Source organism: Orbicella franksi, chromosome 13 (assembly GCF_964199315.1).
Source record: "Orbicella franksi chromosome 13, jaOrbFran1.1, whole genome shotgun sequence".
Classification (NCBI taxonomy): Eukaryota; Metazoa; Cnidaria; class Anthozoa; order Scleractinia; family Merulinidae; genus Orbicella; species Orbicella franksi.
Window position 1 is genome coordinate 22560394 of NC_138157.1, and position 13008 is coordinate 22573401.

At 42.1% G+C, this 13008-nt stretch overlaps 2 protein-coding genes across 2 annotated transcripts in view; both read left to right on the forward strand.

The window, feature by feature from the left end:
* Positions 1-13008, forward strand: part of LOC145465853 (1-phosphatidylinositol 4,5-bisphosphate phosphodiesterase gamma-1-like) — a 63103-nt gene that overhangs the window by 16749 nt on the left and 33346 nt on the right. The window contains exons 7-10 of the mRNA XM_081449609.1: positions 443-477; positions 2671-2722; positions 11460-11561; positions 12036-12151. Of these exons, the coding sequence (XP_081305735.1) occupies positions 443-477; positions 2671-2722; positions 11460-11561; positions 12036-12151 (305 nt within the window). The remainder of the gene's footprint in view (positions 1-442; positions 478-2670; positions 2723-11459; positions 11562-12035; positions 12152-13008) is intronic.
* Positions 5966-8947, forward strand: LOC145465887 (uncharacterized). Its single transcript, XM_081449645.1, has 2 exons — positions 5966-7674; positions 7812-8947. Exons 1-2 carry the CDS (start codon positions 6059-6061, stop codon positions 8875-8877), a joined length of 2682 nt encoding a protein of 893 aa, XP_081305771.1. The 5' UTR covers positions 5966-6058; the 3' UTR covers positions 8878-8947.

The window sequence follows — 13008 nt, forward strand, 5'->3', positions numbered from 1 at the left end:
CCTACCTTGAGTATGGGTGCCATTATAACTAGTAATTAAAAGTAATTGAAATAAAATCTTGTTTTGAGCACTGTTTAGCATGTTACCTTTCCATGTACTGCATCTGCCATCTTGTAAATGCGAAGCTTGGCAGCCACGCATTCAAGGGGTTGCAAAAGATTGGAGATGAAAATTTTGTCAGGTCTGTCGTGAAAAAGGTGACTGGCTCATTTGATATGCCAATTTGATAGCTCAGTAATATTTAGTGACTGTTAAGATCTGAAAGCGATACATCTTGCTTAGTAGGATAACTGTGGTTAATGATTCATACAGTCTTGGCCAGTGAATTAACTCACCCTTATTATAATTTCTGATTACTGGTAACTTTTATACATAAGAAAGCAAGGAGTAAATGAAGATTGTTTTCTTGACTCAATTTAACACTGTTTCATTGTTTTTGCAGATGACCTTGAGATTTAACGAATATATAGAAAATGGGTATGAACAGCAGATTTTTCATTTCCCAATTGATGCATGAGTTCAGTCTTTATGACAATTTGTGCAAACATTGGATTGGTGATGGGCATTTTTACAGACATGTGTTTCGTATGTTTGTTTATCTTTCCTGCAGTAGTTTTTGGCTACCAAAAATGCTGACACTTTGTGCAGAACTCTTCATAATAACATCTGTAGTAACATTGTTTTTCTCCCCGACGATTTCATTTTGAAGGCAACTGGTGCCAGTGCTAGGGCACATCTAGATCTCCATTAATTCTGATGTTTTATTTTCAAATTAAAATTAATTAGTAAGTTGCAAAGGTAATTAACCACTCACTTTTGCTTTTTCTGGTATTTACCTCTAAATTCCCTGTAAACCATATGGAGTTACTGTCAGTAGTAGTGTCATCGTTACAACAGAAGGAGCAACTTACATGTAAGGTATCATGGTAGGTGAATTTTTACCAAAAATGCAAAAAAAATTTTTTGTTGTTCAAATTGAGGAGACTGAGATAAATATTTTGCAAAAGAATGGGAAAAAATGGTTTTTTACTTTTTAAGATAAAGAGAAAAACTATTTTTGAATCTCATTAATCCCTTATGGCCCTTTGACACTAATTAAAATTTACCGCCATTTGTCACATGTAATGCAAATTGTGGTGCAATATTTTATTTGTGCACACACACAAACTGTTCTCAATCTGGTTGTTTCTTTGCAAGTTAGCTTTCGCTCTTGTCAAATTTTCTTTTTGTCAGGACAAAAATGCAAGAAAACTTCTTGCCCACTTTCTTCTTTGAAGAAGCCAAACAGGCAAAAATCTGGTAGAACCCACAGGTTCAGTGTTGAACAAGATCTTTGGCTCTGAGCAACTGTGGGTCACACTGTAACCAAGGAGAATGGTTGATTGATTAGTCTTGCCGATGAAGCTGAAGGACAAACTACAGCAAGTGCTAGTCTCATGAAATTGCTGGAGAACAGACGCAATTCCAACACTTCCACAACAAGAGAGTCAAGTGCAGATGTAGATGGAGATGATGGAGACCAAGGTTTCCTCTTTTTGGCTTCATGAGGCATGGTTTCAAAACATATCTGGAGAACAAAGAAGCCTTTTTTTTGAGCAACATAACAATGCTGCTGACGAAATCTTATAAGTAAAAGAAATCACAGCAGTTTAAATACAAACCTGTATAAAGCTCTTCGTCTTTGCTGCTTCTCGGACGATCTAACTGCGATGGGTTTCAGCGCCAGAATTTTAGATGTCTGTTTATTTCAAGTTGTTATAAGGCAAGCCATTGTTGAGGTAAACTGACCTATGCCGACATCTGTCGGTGCAGAGGGGATTTTTAACACCTAATCATACCAATCTCATGAAAGGTTTTTCTTCTTTTTCTCGATAAAATAAAACTGCATATAAGGATGAACATTTTTAGTTTGTTAATGCACGGAATGTTTGTTAATGGACGGAATTGGCTGAAAATTGGCAGGTATGTTCTAGGATACCTCCTTCGAAAAAGAGTGTCAGGCTTTGTTTAATTTCGCTTCTGTTTTAAAGTTATGGCCTCTTTAATATAAGGAAATGTCCACATTGAAAATATCAAACTTTAGGAGGGCATAGAAAAAAACCAAACCACATCTGGAAAATTGCCGACACCCTTTTTGAGAGTGATGTTTGAGAAAACATTTCTGATGTTAATTGTGCCTTCCGATAATTCATGCAAAGAAGCGAACCAGTTTAAGTAAAGCAGTGTTTCTGGGTATTTCTTTTAATATCTCTGTGACAATAACTTTTTAGAAATTTTAAAGGTATGATTGTATTTTGTAACTATTAAGCTTTCAGAAATTGTACAGGTTGATGTGGTTTTCTTTCAAAGCACCAGCATCGGAGCATGATTTCCAAACACTGTCAATCCACCTACCATGATACCTTAAGGTAGTTTAATTAGCAGTTACACACAACTTTTGTCTTATTTATACTTGACTTATGTAACTGCTACTCATTTGTCATATGTTTGCAGTTGTTTTATTTTTCTTTCAAATGAATATAAAATCTGTAGACTGAGTAAAAACTAAAATTTAACTGAATAGGCAAATTTTCTTGTCATAAAGGTGGCAATCTACCAGAAGATCCTTTGGATGTTCTACCATAAGTTACTCAATATTCTCTTTGTTTTCAATTTTGTTTGTTACCACAGAACCTATGTTCCTCTTGCCAATTTTCAGAAATTCCTTTTGGACGAACAAGAGGTAAGCTCAATTTATACGAAATAAAATGGTGATTACTTTGGTTTTAGCTTTACTACAGTTTGATATTGGCTGAGTAGTCTAAATGGTACATGTAAGTAGTCGGTTTGGTTTTGGTTTTGAGTGAAAAAGTCAGTACAGTTAACCATCATATGCTCTACAAAAAGTAGGGAAACATGAAGAGCCCAAAAATAATGCACCCGCAAGGAGTGGTGGAGGAAGTTCTTTGCTACAAGAAGTTGTATAGTCCAGCTGCATGAAGTTTTCTCTATCTGATCTGACAGTGCATGGATGGTAGTAGTGTAAATAAATGTCGCAATTGTTTTAACATTTCATTTCCACCAAAAGTCTCTTATAATTAGACATGCACTTACAACAAAACTTTGCAGCTGAGAACCAGGGCTACTATGAAAATGTCAACTTGAGCAACTAGTGCAGCCAGCTTTTTCGCTGACAAAATGTAGTAGTACTAGTTGTGAAATGCACATGCATGATACGGAACAAAAGCGTGTAGGCGAATTCTTTTATTTCAAATACTTTCTTGTGGCGGTCTCTAATGCAACAGGTTAAGCCAATTTTTCAATAGTGGAACTTGACAGATCTATAAAAAGATAACCAATAGAAATAAAAGAAAATGTTGACACGCTTTGAGAGATTGATGCTTTGTGATCAACACTGCACAGTTATTTTGCATCGACGATCACATTTGATACCCGATTAATTCGCCGGAATTTCAGTCAGTTGTTTTGGCGTTAACGGCTTTTGCTGCCTTAGGAAAGCAGTTGGCAAAAAAATATATAATTTTATCGAATTCTACATTTTATAACCTTTTTATTGATACATAGTTTGAGGGGGTTTCCTTTAAAACAGTGCGCGTACGAATTTTTTCTGGAGGACACCCATGAAAGTTTGAAGTAACCTTAACATTTAGTCACGTCAATAATAATAATAATAATAATAATAATAATAATAATAATGTGAAGTATATATGAAATAATTCATATTTGAACTGTGGTAGTAGATGAAAGTGAAGTATGATCATCGCAGTAAATTTTCCAATTTAAGCAACTGGAAAGAGGAAGCCTGAAAAAAATCAGGGCTTCAACGGGATTCGAACCCGTGACCTCCGTGATACCGGTGCGATGCTCTACCAACTGAGCTATGAAGCCACACATTGGGAGTGAGGTCAATTAATTGAGTTCATATCTTCCCGTGAGGAGTGAAATGATGTGAAGTATATATGAAATAATTCATATTAGAACTGCGGTAGTAGATGAAAGTGAAGTATGATCATACTTCACTTTCATCTACTACCGCAGTTCAAATATGAATTATTTCATATATACTTCACATCATTTCACTCACGGGAAGATATGAACTCAATTAATTGACCTCGCTCCGAATGTGTGGCTTCATAGCTCAGTCGGTAGAGCATCGCACCGGTATCGCGGAGGTCACGGGTTCGAATCCCGTTGAAGCCCTGATTTTTTTTTTTTTTTTTTTTCTTTCAGGCTTCTTCTTTCCAGTTGCTTAAATTGGAAAATTTACTGCGATGATCATACTTCACTTTCATCTACTACCGCAGTTCAAATATGAATTATTTCAGATATACTTCACATCATTTCACTCACGGGAAGATATGAACTCAATTAATTGACCTCGCTCCCAATGTGTGGCTTCATAGCTCAGTTGGTAGAGCATCGCACCGGTATCGCGGAGGTCACGGGTTCGAATCCCGTTGAAGCCCTGATTTTTTTCAGGCTTCTTCTTTCCAGTTGCTTAAATTGGAAAATTTACTGCGATGATCATACTTCACTTTAATAATAATAATGATAGTGATAGTGGTAGCGGTAGTGGTAGCAGTAGCAGTAGTGGTAATGATGATAAATGCAATTTTACTGTCACGTCAGTAAAATATAGTTAATGGAACGTGACGCTCGTAATCAGTAAGCCTTTCATGGCGGTGTTGTTTTCAATTAAGCTATTGTGTAGGCAAGCTCCCAAGGCCAAGCAGACTCTGAGATACATTGTATTCTAGCTCAAACATTATGGCTTTGTTACCTCTAGCATATTATAACGATCGATAGCATTGGCCAAAAATATTAAAGCACTATTCATGGCTAAGAGTATACACGTGTAATGCTAAGCTGTCCGGTAGTACAGCTCTTTCTACTGGCCTTCCCAGCAGACAAGCGTCTAGCTATAAAAGCTCAAACAAACTGTTCAGAGTTCACTTTGGTGTTCTGTTGTACAGCGCAGTTAGCACTTGCTATACTATTGTTAAAAATTTGTTTTTCATGGCTCACCGCTCACGCCGTGCTTTGAACACAAACCCGGGAGAGGATCTCTCAAAGCTTTCCAGCGAAGTCCTCAAACTCCGTTTACAAGCCCTCAATCTTCCAATCACGGGCTCTAAAGGACACCTACTTAGCCGTCTCAAGCGGGCTACGCAGGGTAACGCGGCTGCACCACGGCGAAAGCCACAAAAACGTCTGTCTCAGCCCAAAGCTCGGCGTGGGCGCTCAGCGAAAAGGACCGCCATCGAGTCGCAACCATCTGACGAAGCTGTAAACCTTCTACGCAGGCGAAATGTGCCATCAAGCCTCGAGCACGAGCAGGAAGACAGCGCCCTGTCGGACAGAGCCTCCTTGTCCTCGATCGAGGAGATGTTGGAGTCCGATCCCGAGCCGGACATCCCAATTGTACCAAGTTCCCAACAGGACACCGGCTTCAGTCCCGTCCAGCGTTCAGCGATCGAAGCGATCGTGACACAATCGGTACACTCTGCATTCTCCGCGTTCCGTACACCCCCTGCAACAACTCCAAGCCCATTCACTCCTGGCATGGCTTCTCCTCTGGGTCTCTCGAGGCCAGTAGATAAAAGCTTGGAGGACAAGATACTCAGGGGTGAGTACATTGACTTTGCCTTGCTTTTGCCAGACAATCAATATCAATCCCAGACCCCTGAAATCCAGCTCCGCTTGGACGACCCGTCCCCAGGCCCTATGGGTTCCCCTGTCACCATGGTTAGAAGGAAAAAACCAGTTGTCGATACGTTTCAAAAGTGGCTCGACGTGTTCATGGTGTATATGATCGTCCTCGTCACCGCCTACCCGCGTAGGGCACTCGAGCTGATTAAATATCAGCAAATTATTAGCAGAGCGGTTGCCAAATTTAAGGGCTTGGCCTGGCTATCGTACGACCAGCAATTCCGTCGCCGTGCGGCGTACGACTTATCCCTAAGCTGGGATAAGGTCGACCTCGAACTCTGGACGGTGACTTTCGCGGGCCTGGCTAAGCCCCACTGCAACGTTTGCTCCAGCCCTTATCACGCTGAGGATGTCTGTCCTTCTGCTGAACTCAACAGAAAACCGCGTCGTTCCCAAACCGTGTGCTTCGACTTCAACAAGTCCTCCGGTTGCCGGCGCCGCAACTGCAGCTACCCGCACGTGTGTCGCCGCTGCTACTCCAGTGACCACATCGCCCCAGACTGCACCAGGCAACAGTCCAGCCCCACTAGCAAGACCACGAAGCCCAGCGAGCGTAGCAAGAAGTAAAGTAGAGCAGCAACGGAGCCAGCAGAAGCCACTAGTATCCTCCCCTATTGTCATTTCTCGCTTAGAATTAGAGTTAACTAATCATCCTGATCGTAATTTTGTTTTTAATTTGCTAAGTACGCTTAAGGAGGGCGCTCGCATTGGTTACTCCGGGCCGCGTTCAGACCGGGTCTCCCCTAACCTTATTTCGGCAGTACAGCACCCGGATGTAGTTTCCTTGAATCTGCAAAAGGAAGTAGCTCTTGGGAGGGTAGCGGGTCCCTACCACTCCCCGCCCCTGCCCAAGTTTCAGTGTCACCCGGTGGGCGTGGTTCCCAAAAAACATTCAACTGACTGGCGCACTATCTACCACCTCTCCTACCCCCAGGGCGATAGCATTAACGATTACATTCCAAAGGACCCCTATTCCCTTAGTTATGTCCGGGTCGACGATGCCATCCATATTCTCCAGTCCCTGGGAAGGGGAGCCTTCATGGCCAAGACTGATCTTAAATCAGCCTTCCGCCTGATACCAATTCATCCGGAGGACTGGAGCTTGCTGGGTATCCACTGGCAATCCCAATACTATGTAGACATGTACTTACCCTTTGGGCTTCGAAGCGCCCCGTTCCTTTTCAATCAGCTGTCGGACGGGCTTGAATGGATCCTTAAAAGTAACTATGGCCTCCAGCATGTTATTCACATCCTGGACGACTTCTTCATTGCCGAACGGTCTAAATTGGCATGTTTATCTAGCTTTAGCACTCTGCTACGGGTGTTCATGTCCCTCAAGGCCCCTGTCGTAGCGTCCAAGACAATAGGCCCCTCTCAGGAGATTGAGTTCATGGGAATTGTTTTAGACAGCATCCGCATGGAGGCCCGCTTACCACAGGATAAACTCTCCAGGATTAATGAACTGTTGAATTCTTTCAAAATACGTCGCTCAGTACGCCTGGTCGAGTTACAATCCCTCATTGGGACTCTTCAGTTTGCATGCAAGGTGGTGGTGCCCGGGAGAACCTTCCTTCAGCGGGCAATTAATTTGACCAGGGGGGTCCCAAGCCGCTTTCACCACATACGGCTTAATAAGGAGTTCTTTAAGGATCTGGAAATGTGGAAAGTTTTTCTCTTAAACTGGAACGGGCGTTCCTTTTTTCTAGAGTCTTCCCATACCCCAGTTCAGAATCTAGAGCTCTACACCGATGCCGCGGGCTCTATAGGCTTCGGTGGCTATTTCCAGGGAAGGTGGTTCCAGGGTCGCTGGCCTCCCCACATGCTTTTGAACCAAAAACGGGGAATAAGTATCGAATGGCAAGAACTCTTTCCCATCGTTGTCGCTTGCGCCATGTGGCACCTCTCTCTTGCCGGGAAACGCCTTCAATTCTGGTGTGACAATATATCGGTCGTGTCTATTATAAATTCTGGGCATTCCAAAGTACCACGCATCATGGACTTGGTCAGGCGGCTCGTGCTCCTTTCTATGCAGCACAACTTTGTAGTCCGGGCTCGCCATGTCCCTGGGGTTTCAAATGAGATCGCTGATGCACTCTCCCGCTTTCAGATGCAGCGCTTCCGGGCCCTCGCTCCCGACGCCGACCAGAGTCCTTGTATCATCCCGCCTTCACTAATGACCCTTTGAGGGAGGAAGTCCTAACGTATGCCACCTGGGGTCTTGCCAAGAACACAAATCGAGCTTACAGCTGTGGGGAAAAGCGCTTCCTAGAATTTTGCCTGATGAATCGCCTCCTAGGCCCAGACGGGGACGTATTACCTGCCTCCGAAGGGACACTGGTTTATTTTGCATCCTATCTAGCTAGAACAGTGCGTCATAGCACTATTAAACTCTACCTAGTGGCCGTTCGTAATCTTCACATTACGGCAGGGTTTAACGACCCCCTTAAGGGTAAGCTCCTTCTCCAGAAAGTCCTGCGTGGCATTCTTCGCTACCAGGGAGACCAGCGCATCCGTCGCCAACCAGTAACTCCTCGGGTGCTTTTAGCTATTTGTCCAGTCTTGCGGTCATGGCTTAGTCCGCGAGATTTTTCTATGATATGGGCCGCTTTTAATTTGGCGTTTTTCGCCTTTCTCCGTTGCAGCGAGTTTACATACGCAGGGGTTCGTCAATTTAACCAACACTTTGATCTTTGTACTGATTGCATAGCATTTCATCCCAACCTGGCAAGCCCGCAGCGTATGACGGTACATCTCAAGTCGTCAAAAACTGACATATCTAGGCAAGGGCAGTTCCTCACCATAGCCGGTACCTCGTCACCCCTTTGCGCGGTTGCGGCCATGCAAAAGTACTTTCTTCTAGCTAGGCCAAAACAGGGGCCATTGTTTTACTTCCAGTCAGGTCGCTATCTTACCCGGGGTGTGGTGTCGAACCTCCTTAAGGACAGTTCTAGAGTTGCCGGCCTCCCTTATCAGTGTCTTAAAGGCCATAGCTTTCGCATAGGTGCGGCGTCAGTCGCAGCCGCCGCTGGCTTGCCGGACTGGCTTATTAAAGTTCTAGGTCGCTGGTCCTCGGATTGCTACCAGCTTTATATTAGAACTCCTCAATCTACATTAGAGTCGGTCGCCCCCAGGATGGCTAATGTTTCGGGGGATTTCTCACCGATCTAACTCTTTTGTTTTGTTTTTCGTACTTGCTTGGGGGGATGCATTGCCTCGCATGCATTGGTGGCGGTTAAGTCTGCGCAGCGACTTCCCCCAAGCGTCTTGGCTACGTTGCCTATGAATATCGCCCGCTACCAATACTCTTGTCCGATCCAGCACGTGCTGTCTTGCAGTCAGCTCGTAGTGCTGGGGAGATAAGTGAGGTTCTTGTTTCACGCAATCTCCGGAAGTCGCACAGGCTTACCTAACGCAAGGCAGTGCTCCCCCATTAACGCCAACTTGGGCCATTGTTTGTTTTAATTAGTAATTCGCGTGATAACCAAACAACAAGTCACGATTAGATTATTTTGAAAGGAACAGTTACATTAAATGCAATTTTACTGTCACGTCAGTAAAATATAGTTAATGGAACGTGATGCTCGTAATCAGTAAGCCTTTCATGGCGGTGTTGTTTTCAATTAAGCTATTGTGTAGGCAAGCTCCCAAGGCCAAGCAGACTCTGAGATACATTGTATTCTAGCTCAAACATTATGGCTTTGTTACCTCTAGCATATTATAACGATCGATAGCATTGGCCAAAAATATTAAAGCACTATTCATGGCTAAGAGTATACACGTGTAATGCTAAGCTGTCCGGTAGTACAGCTCTTTCTACTGGCCTTCCCAGCAGACAAGCGTCTAGCTATAAAAGCTCAAACAAACTGTTCAGAGTTCACTTTGGTGTTCTGTTGTACAGCGCAGTTAGCACTTGCTATACTATTGTTAAAAATTTTCCCTCCCTCCCTCCCTTTGGAGAAGAGGTTGGTTTGCTATTTCTTATTCTAATAAACTTGGGTCACTCCTGTGTGGTGCGGTTAAGTCTGCGCAGCGACTTCCCCCAAGCGTCTTGGCTACGTTGCCTATGAATATCGCCCGCTACCAATACTCTTGTCCGATCCAGCACGTGCTGTCTTGCAGTCAGCTCGTAGTGCTGGGGAGATAAGTGAGGTTCTTGTTTCACGCAATCTCCGGAAGTCGCACAGGCTTACCTAACGCAAGGCAGTGCTCCCCCATTAACGCCAACTTGGGCCATTGTTTGTTTTAATTAGTAATTCGCGTGATAACCAAACAACAAGTCACGATTAGATTATTTTGAAAGGAACAGTTACATTAATAATAATAGATATTTACAATAAACAAACTTCCCACCATGCGTGGTGCAAATGTAGCCTTGGTGATGTGGGGATTTGTTGTCTGTACCATGGATGAGAATCAAAAAAGTGGGAGACCGTGATATCTCTGGTTACATGTGTGTGCCCAGTTCTTTCTGTAGTCCAAATTTAGCCTTAAAAGGATCTGTTTAACAGGATTTGATCTGTTTGATCATATTGTTGTTTCATTTATTTTTCAATTGATATAAATACAGTACTGCTCAGAAGAAACCTAACAGGGAACGCATTCGCGAATGGGTATAGAATGGATACCAAATGGGTATGAGAACACAAATGGAACGGGTACAGAAGGGATACTGAACGGAAATGATAGGGAAATGGAACAGATACAGAATGGTAATAGATAACAAAACCTTGTAAAATTTGTAAACAACAGCTCGTGATGGTGCAATTCAAAATACCGTTCACAACTTTTCATGTAGTTACGTGTCATCTATTCTCACTTTCTCTCAGTTTTAGAATATTAATGCAAAGAAGGTCTTGCAGATCAGACAGCTTACCACAAAGAAGTTCTTGCAGACGCAAAAAGAAGTTCTTGCGCATGGATTATTTTGAGGCTGTACTGTAATGCCTTTTTTAAGAGAGAGGTTTACTAAGATTACTGCTTACCGAGGTTTCATAACTTATCCACGGTTATTAGAAAAGCTGCTGACACTGAACCAATTAACTAACAAAAGTAGGCAGCATACAAAGGACATGAAGATGTGATTGATCATCCCAGTTATGCACTCAACTTAAGCAGTTGTGAAATTAAAGCCTGCAAAAAATTCAGGCACAAACGGGATTCGAACCCATGACCTCTGCGATACCGGTGCAGTGCTCTACCAACTGAACTAACAAGCCAACTGGGAGCTGGCCACTTTGTGAGTTCGTAATATACCCATAGGAGGTGAAGTTCTAATACATATATAAAACATGAAATCTGCAGGCTTCCTTGGACTTGTGCTCAAATAAAAAATACATGGTCTTGTTTGGAATACAGCAGATGTTTCTTACTATACTTGGTGATTGACTATTTGGGCAACTCAATTTTTTCTTATAATTAATTATAAAATTGATATTTATTCCCAATACCGGTTTAATGATTACACTATTTTAAGTTAAATAGATCAGTTTTCAATTGACTGTTGAAAGTAATCAGGCAAGTTCTTTGGTTTTGGTTTTTCTGTAGGCTGAGTAGTGTAACTGGTTCAAGTAATTTATTTGGTTTTAGGTTTATGACACTTCATTGAAGAGCGCTCCATTTGATATTCTAGTAAAGAATCAGAGGCTGATTTTATTTTTATTTTTTTGTGAGCTTTTGTGTTAGTTGATAATGTTTGCTACTTTACCTTGAAGTGCTTGTTTTGGAGGAGAATAATATGTGTTAATCCACAGGAACCTGGAGCCAAGGATATAGAGACTGTAAGAAGTTATATGTTGGAATATCTGGCAGATGGGAGTAGAAGCTATTCTGAACCATATTTTACTGTTTCAGAGGTAATATATGATGCTTTTGTAGATGATATTTAGTATTGGTTTGCATGGTAAAGGTCAATTTTATTTTTCTAGTATAATAAGTGGAGGCGTGGTGGCCTCATGGTTAGTGTGCTCTTATCTGGATTGAGTGGTCCAGGTTCAAGCCCTGGCCGGGGACATTGTGTTGTGCTCTTAGGCAAGACATTTAACTCTCACAGTGCTTCTCTCCACCCAAGTATGCAAATGGGTACTGGCAAATTTAATGCTGGGATAACGCTGCTAGGGACTAGCATCCTATCCAGGGGGAGTGGAAATACTCCTTAAGTTGCTTCTTTATTTGTGATCAACAAGAAAACCTGCTGGCTTGCAGGGTACAGGAAGTCAACTTTCAAGTCAATACTGCTTTTTCATTGGTCTTCGGAAGCATACTCTGTTGTCACTGTTTAACTTGGTTTGTATTTGATTGTAATGACAACTTCAATGTGTTTGTGCTAGTTTTTAGATTTCTTGATGTCAAAAGGTAACAGTGCGTTCAATTCTTCACATTGTGAAGTGTACCAGGACATGACCAAACCACTCACTTTCTACTGGATTGCTTCCTCACACAACACGTATGTAGTATGTTGTACTTATACTTTAAAGAAATCAGGGTTTTCAAATTTAGCTGGTGCCCGGCACAAGTCACCAGCTACTTCAAGCATTTGTGCCGGGTACTTTTTGCATTCCAAATTTCACCAGTGTAATTGCGACCTGATCTTGTAGGGAAATAAATAAACACTAACAGATGAAAAAAATAAAAACAGTGCAGCTATTATATGTACCTTTCGAACTTCAAAGCAAGAGTATTAATTTTTTTGGCGGAAAGTCTGCTTGTGTGCACGGACTGTCATTTTAACTTGCGTGTTTATCAGTACGGCGGCAGATGTCTTCTCACATGCACAGTTTCCAAGATGAAGAGGAGGCAGCAAACGATGCTGTCTTTTCTTTCCACAGCCAAGAAGTCATGAAGACAAACAGGCAACAACAATTTTAGGAATTAGAGTAAACAAATATTACATGTTGTTCCAGTTCTGAAAGCGAGGATAAATTAATCCACTTAAGCTGAATTAAACAAATCAGGGTTTTCAAATTTAGCTGATGCCCAGTGCAAGTCACCGGCTCCTTCAAGCATTTGCGCTTTTGGTACCATGTAGAATTTAACAGGAGCAGCAAGCGTGTGTTGTTTTACCAAATGGACAAATTAAAAAGGGAGTTCTTACATAAAACAGATTTTAGACTAAGCGAAGCATTTAAAACCAGGAAAAGACTCTCATTTGTCAATATTATATTTGCTCTTTTCAAGTTAGTCTTTTTTTGTCAGAAGATAAAATATAATATTTGTTTGCGATGTTTGCCCACAAAGGGTCTTGTTGTATTTAAGCATTCTTCATCTCATTTAGGAGGTTCTTCTGAACCACCCGTTTCACCC

What these genes read in the sequence shown, in the direction of transcription:
- LOC145465887 (XM_081449645.1), top strand. Translation starts at nt 6,059, where the DNA reads ATGTCTGTCCTTCTGCTGAACTCAACAGAAAACCGCGTCGTTCCCAAA. An exon ending in TCGGTCGTGTCTATTATAAA is followed by an intron (nt 7,675 to 7,811) that starts TTCTGGGCATTC and finishes CACTCTCCCGCT; the next exon opens with TTCAGATGCAGCGCTTCCGG.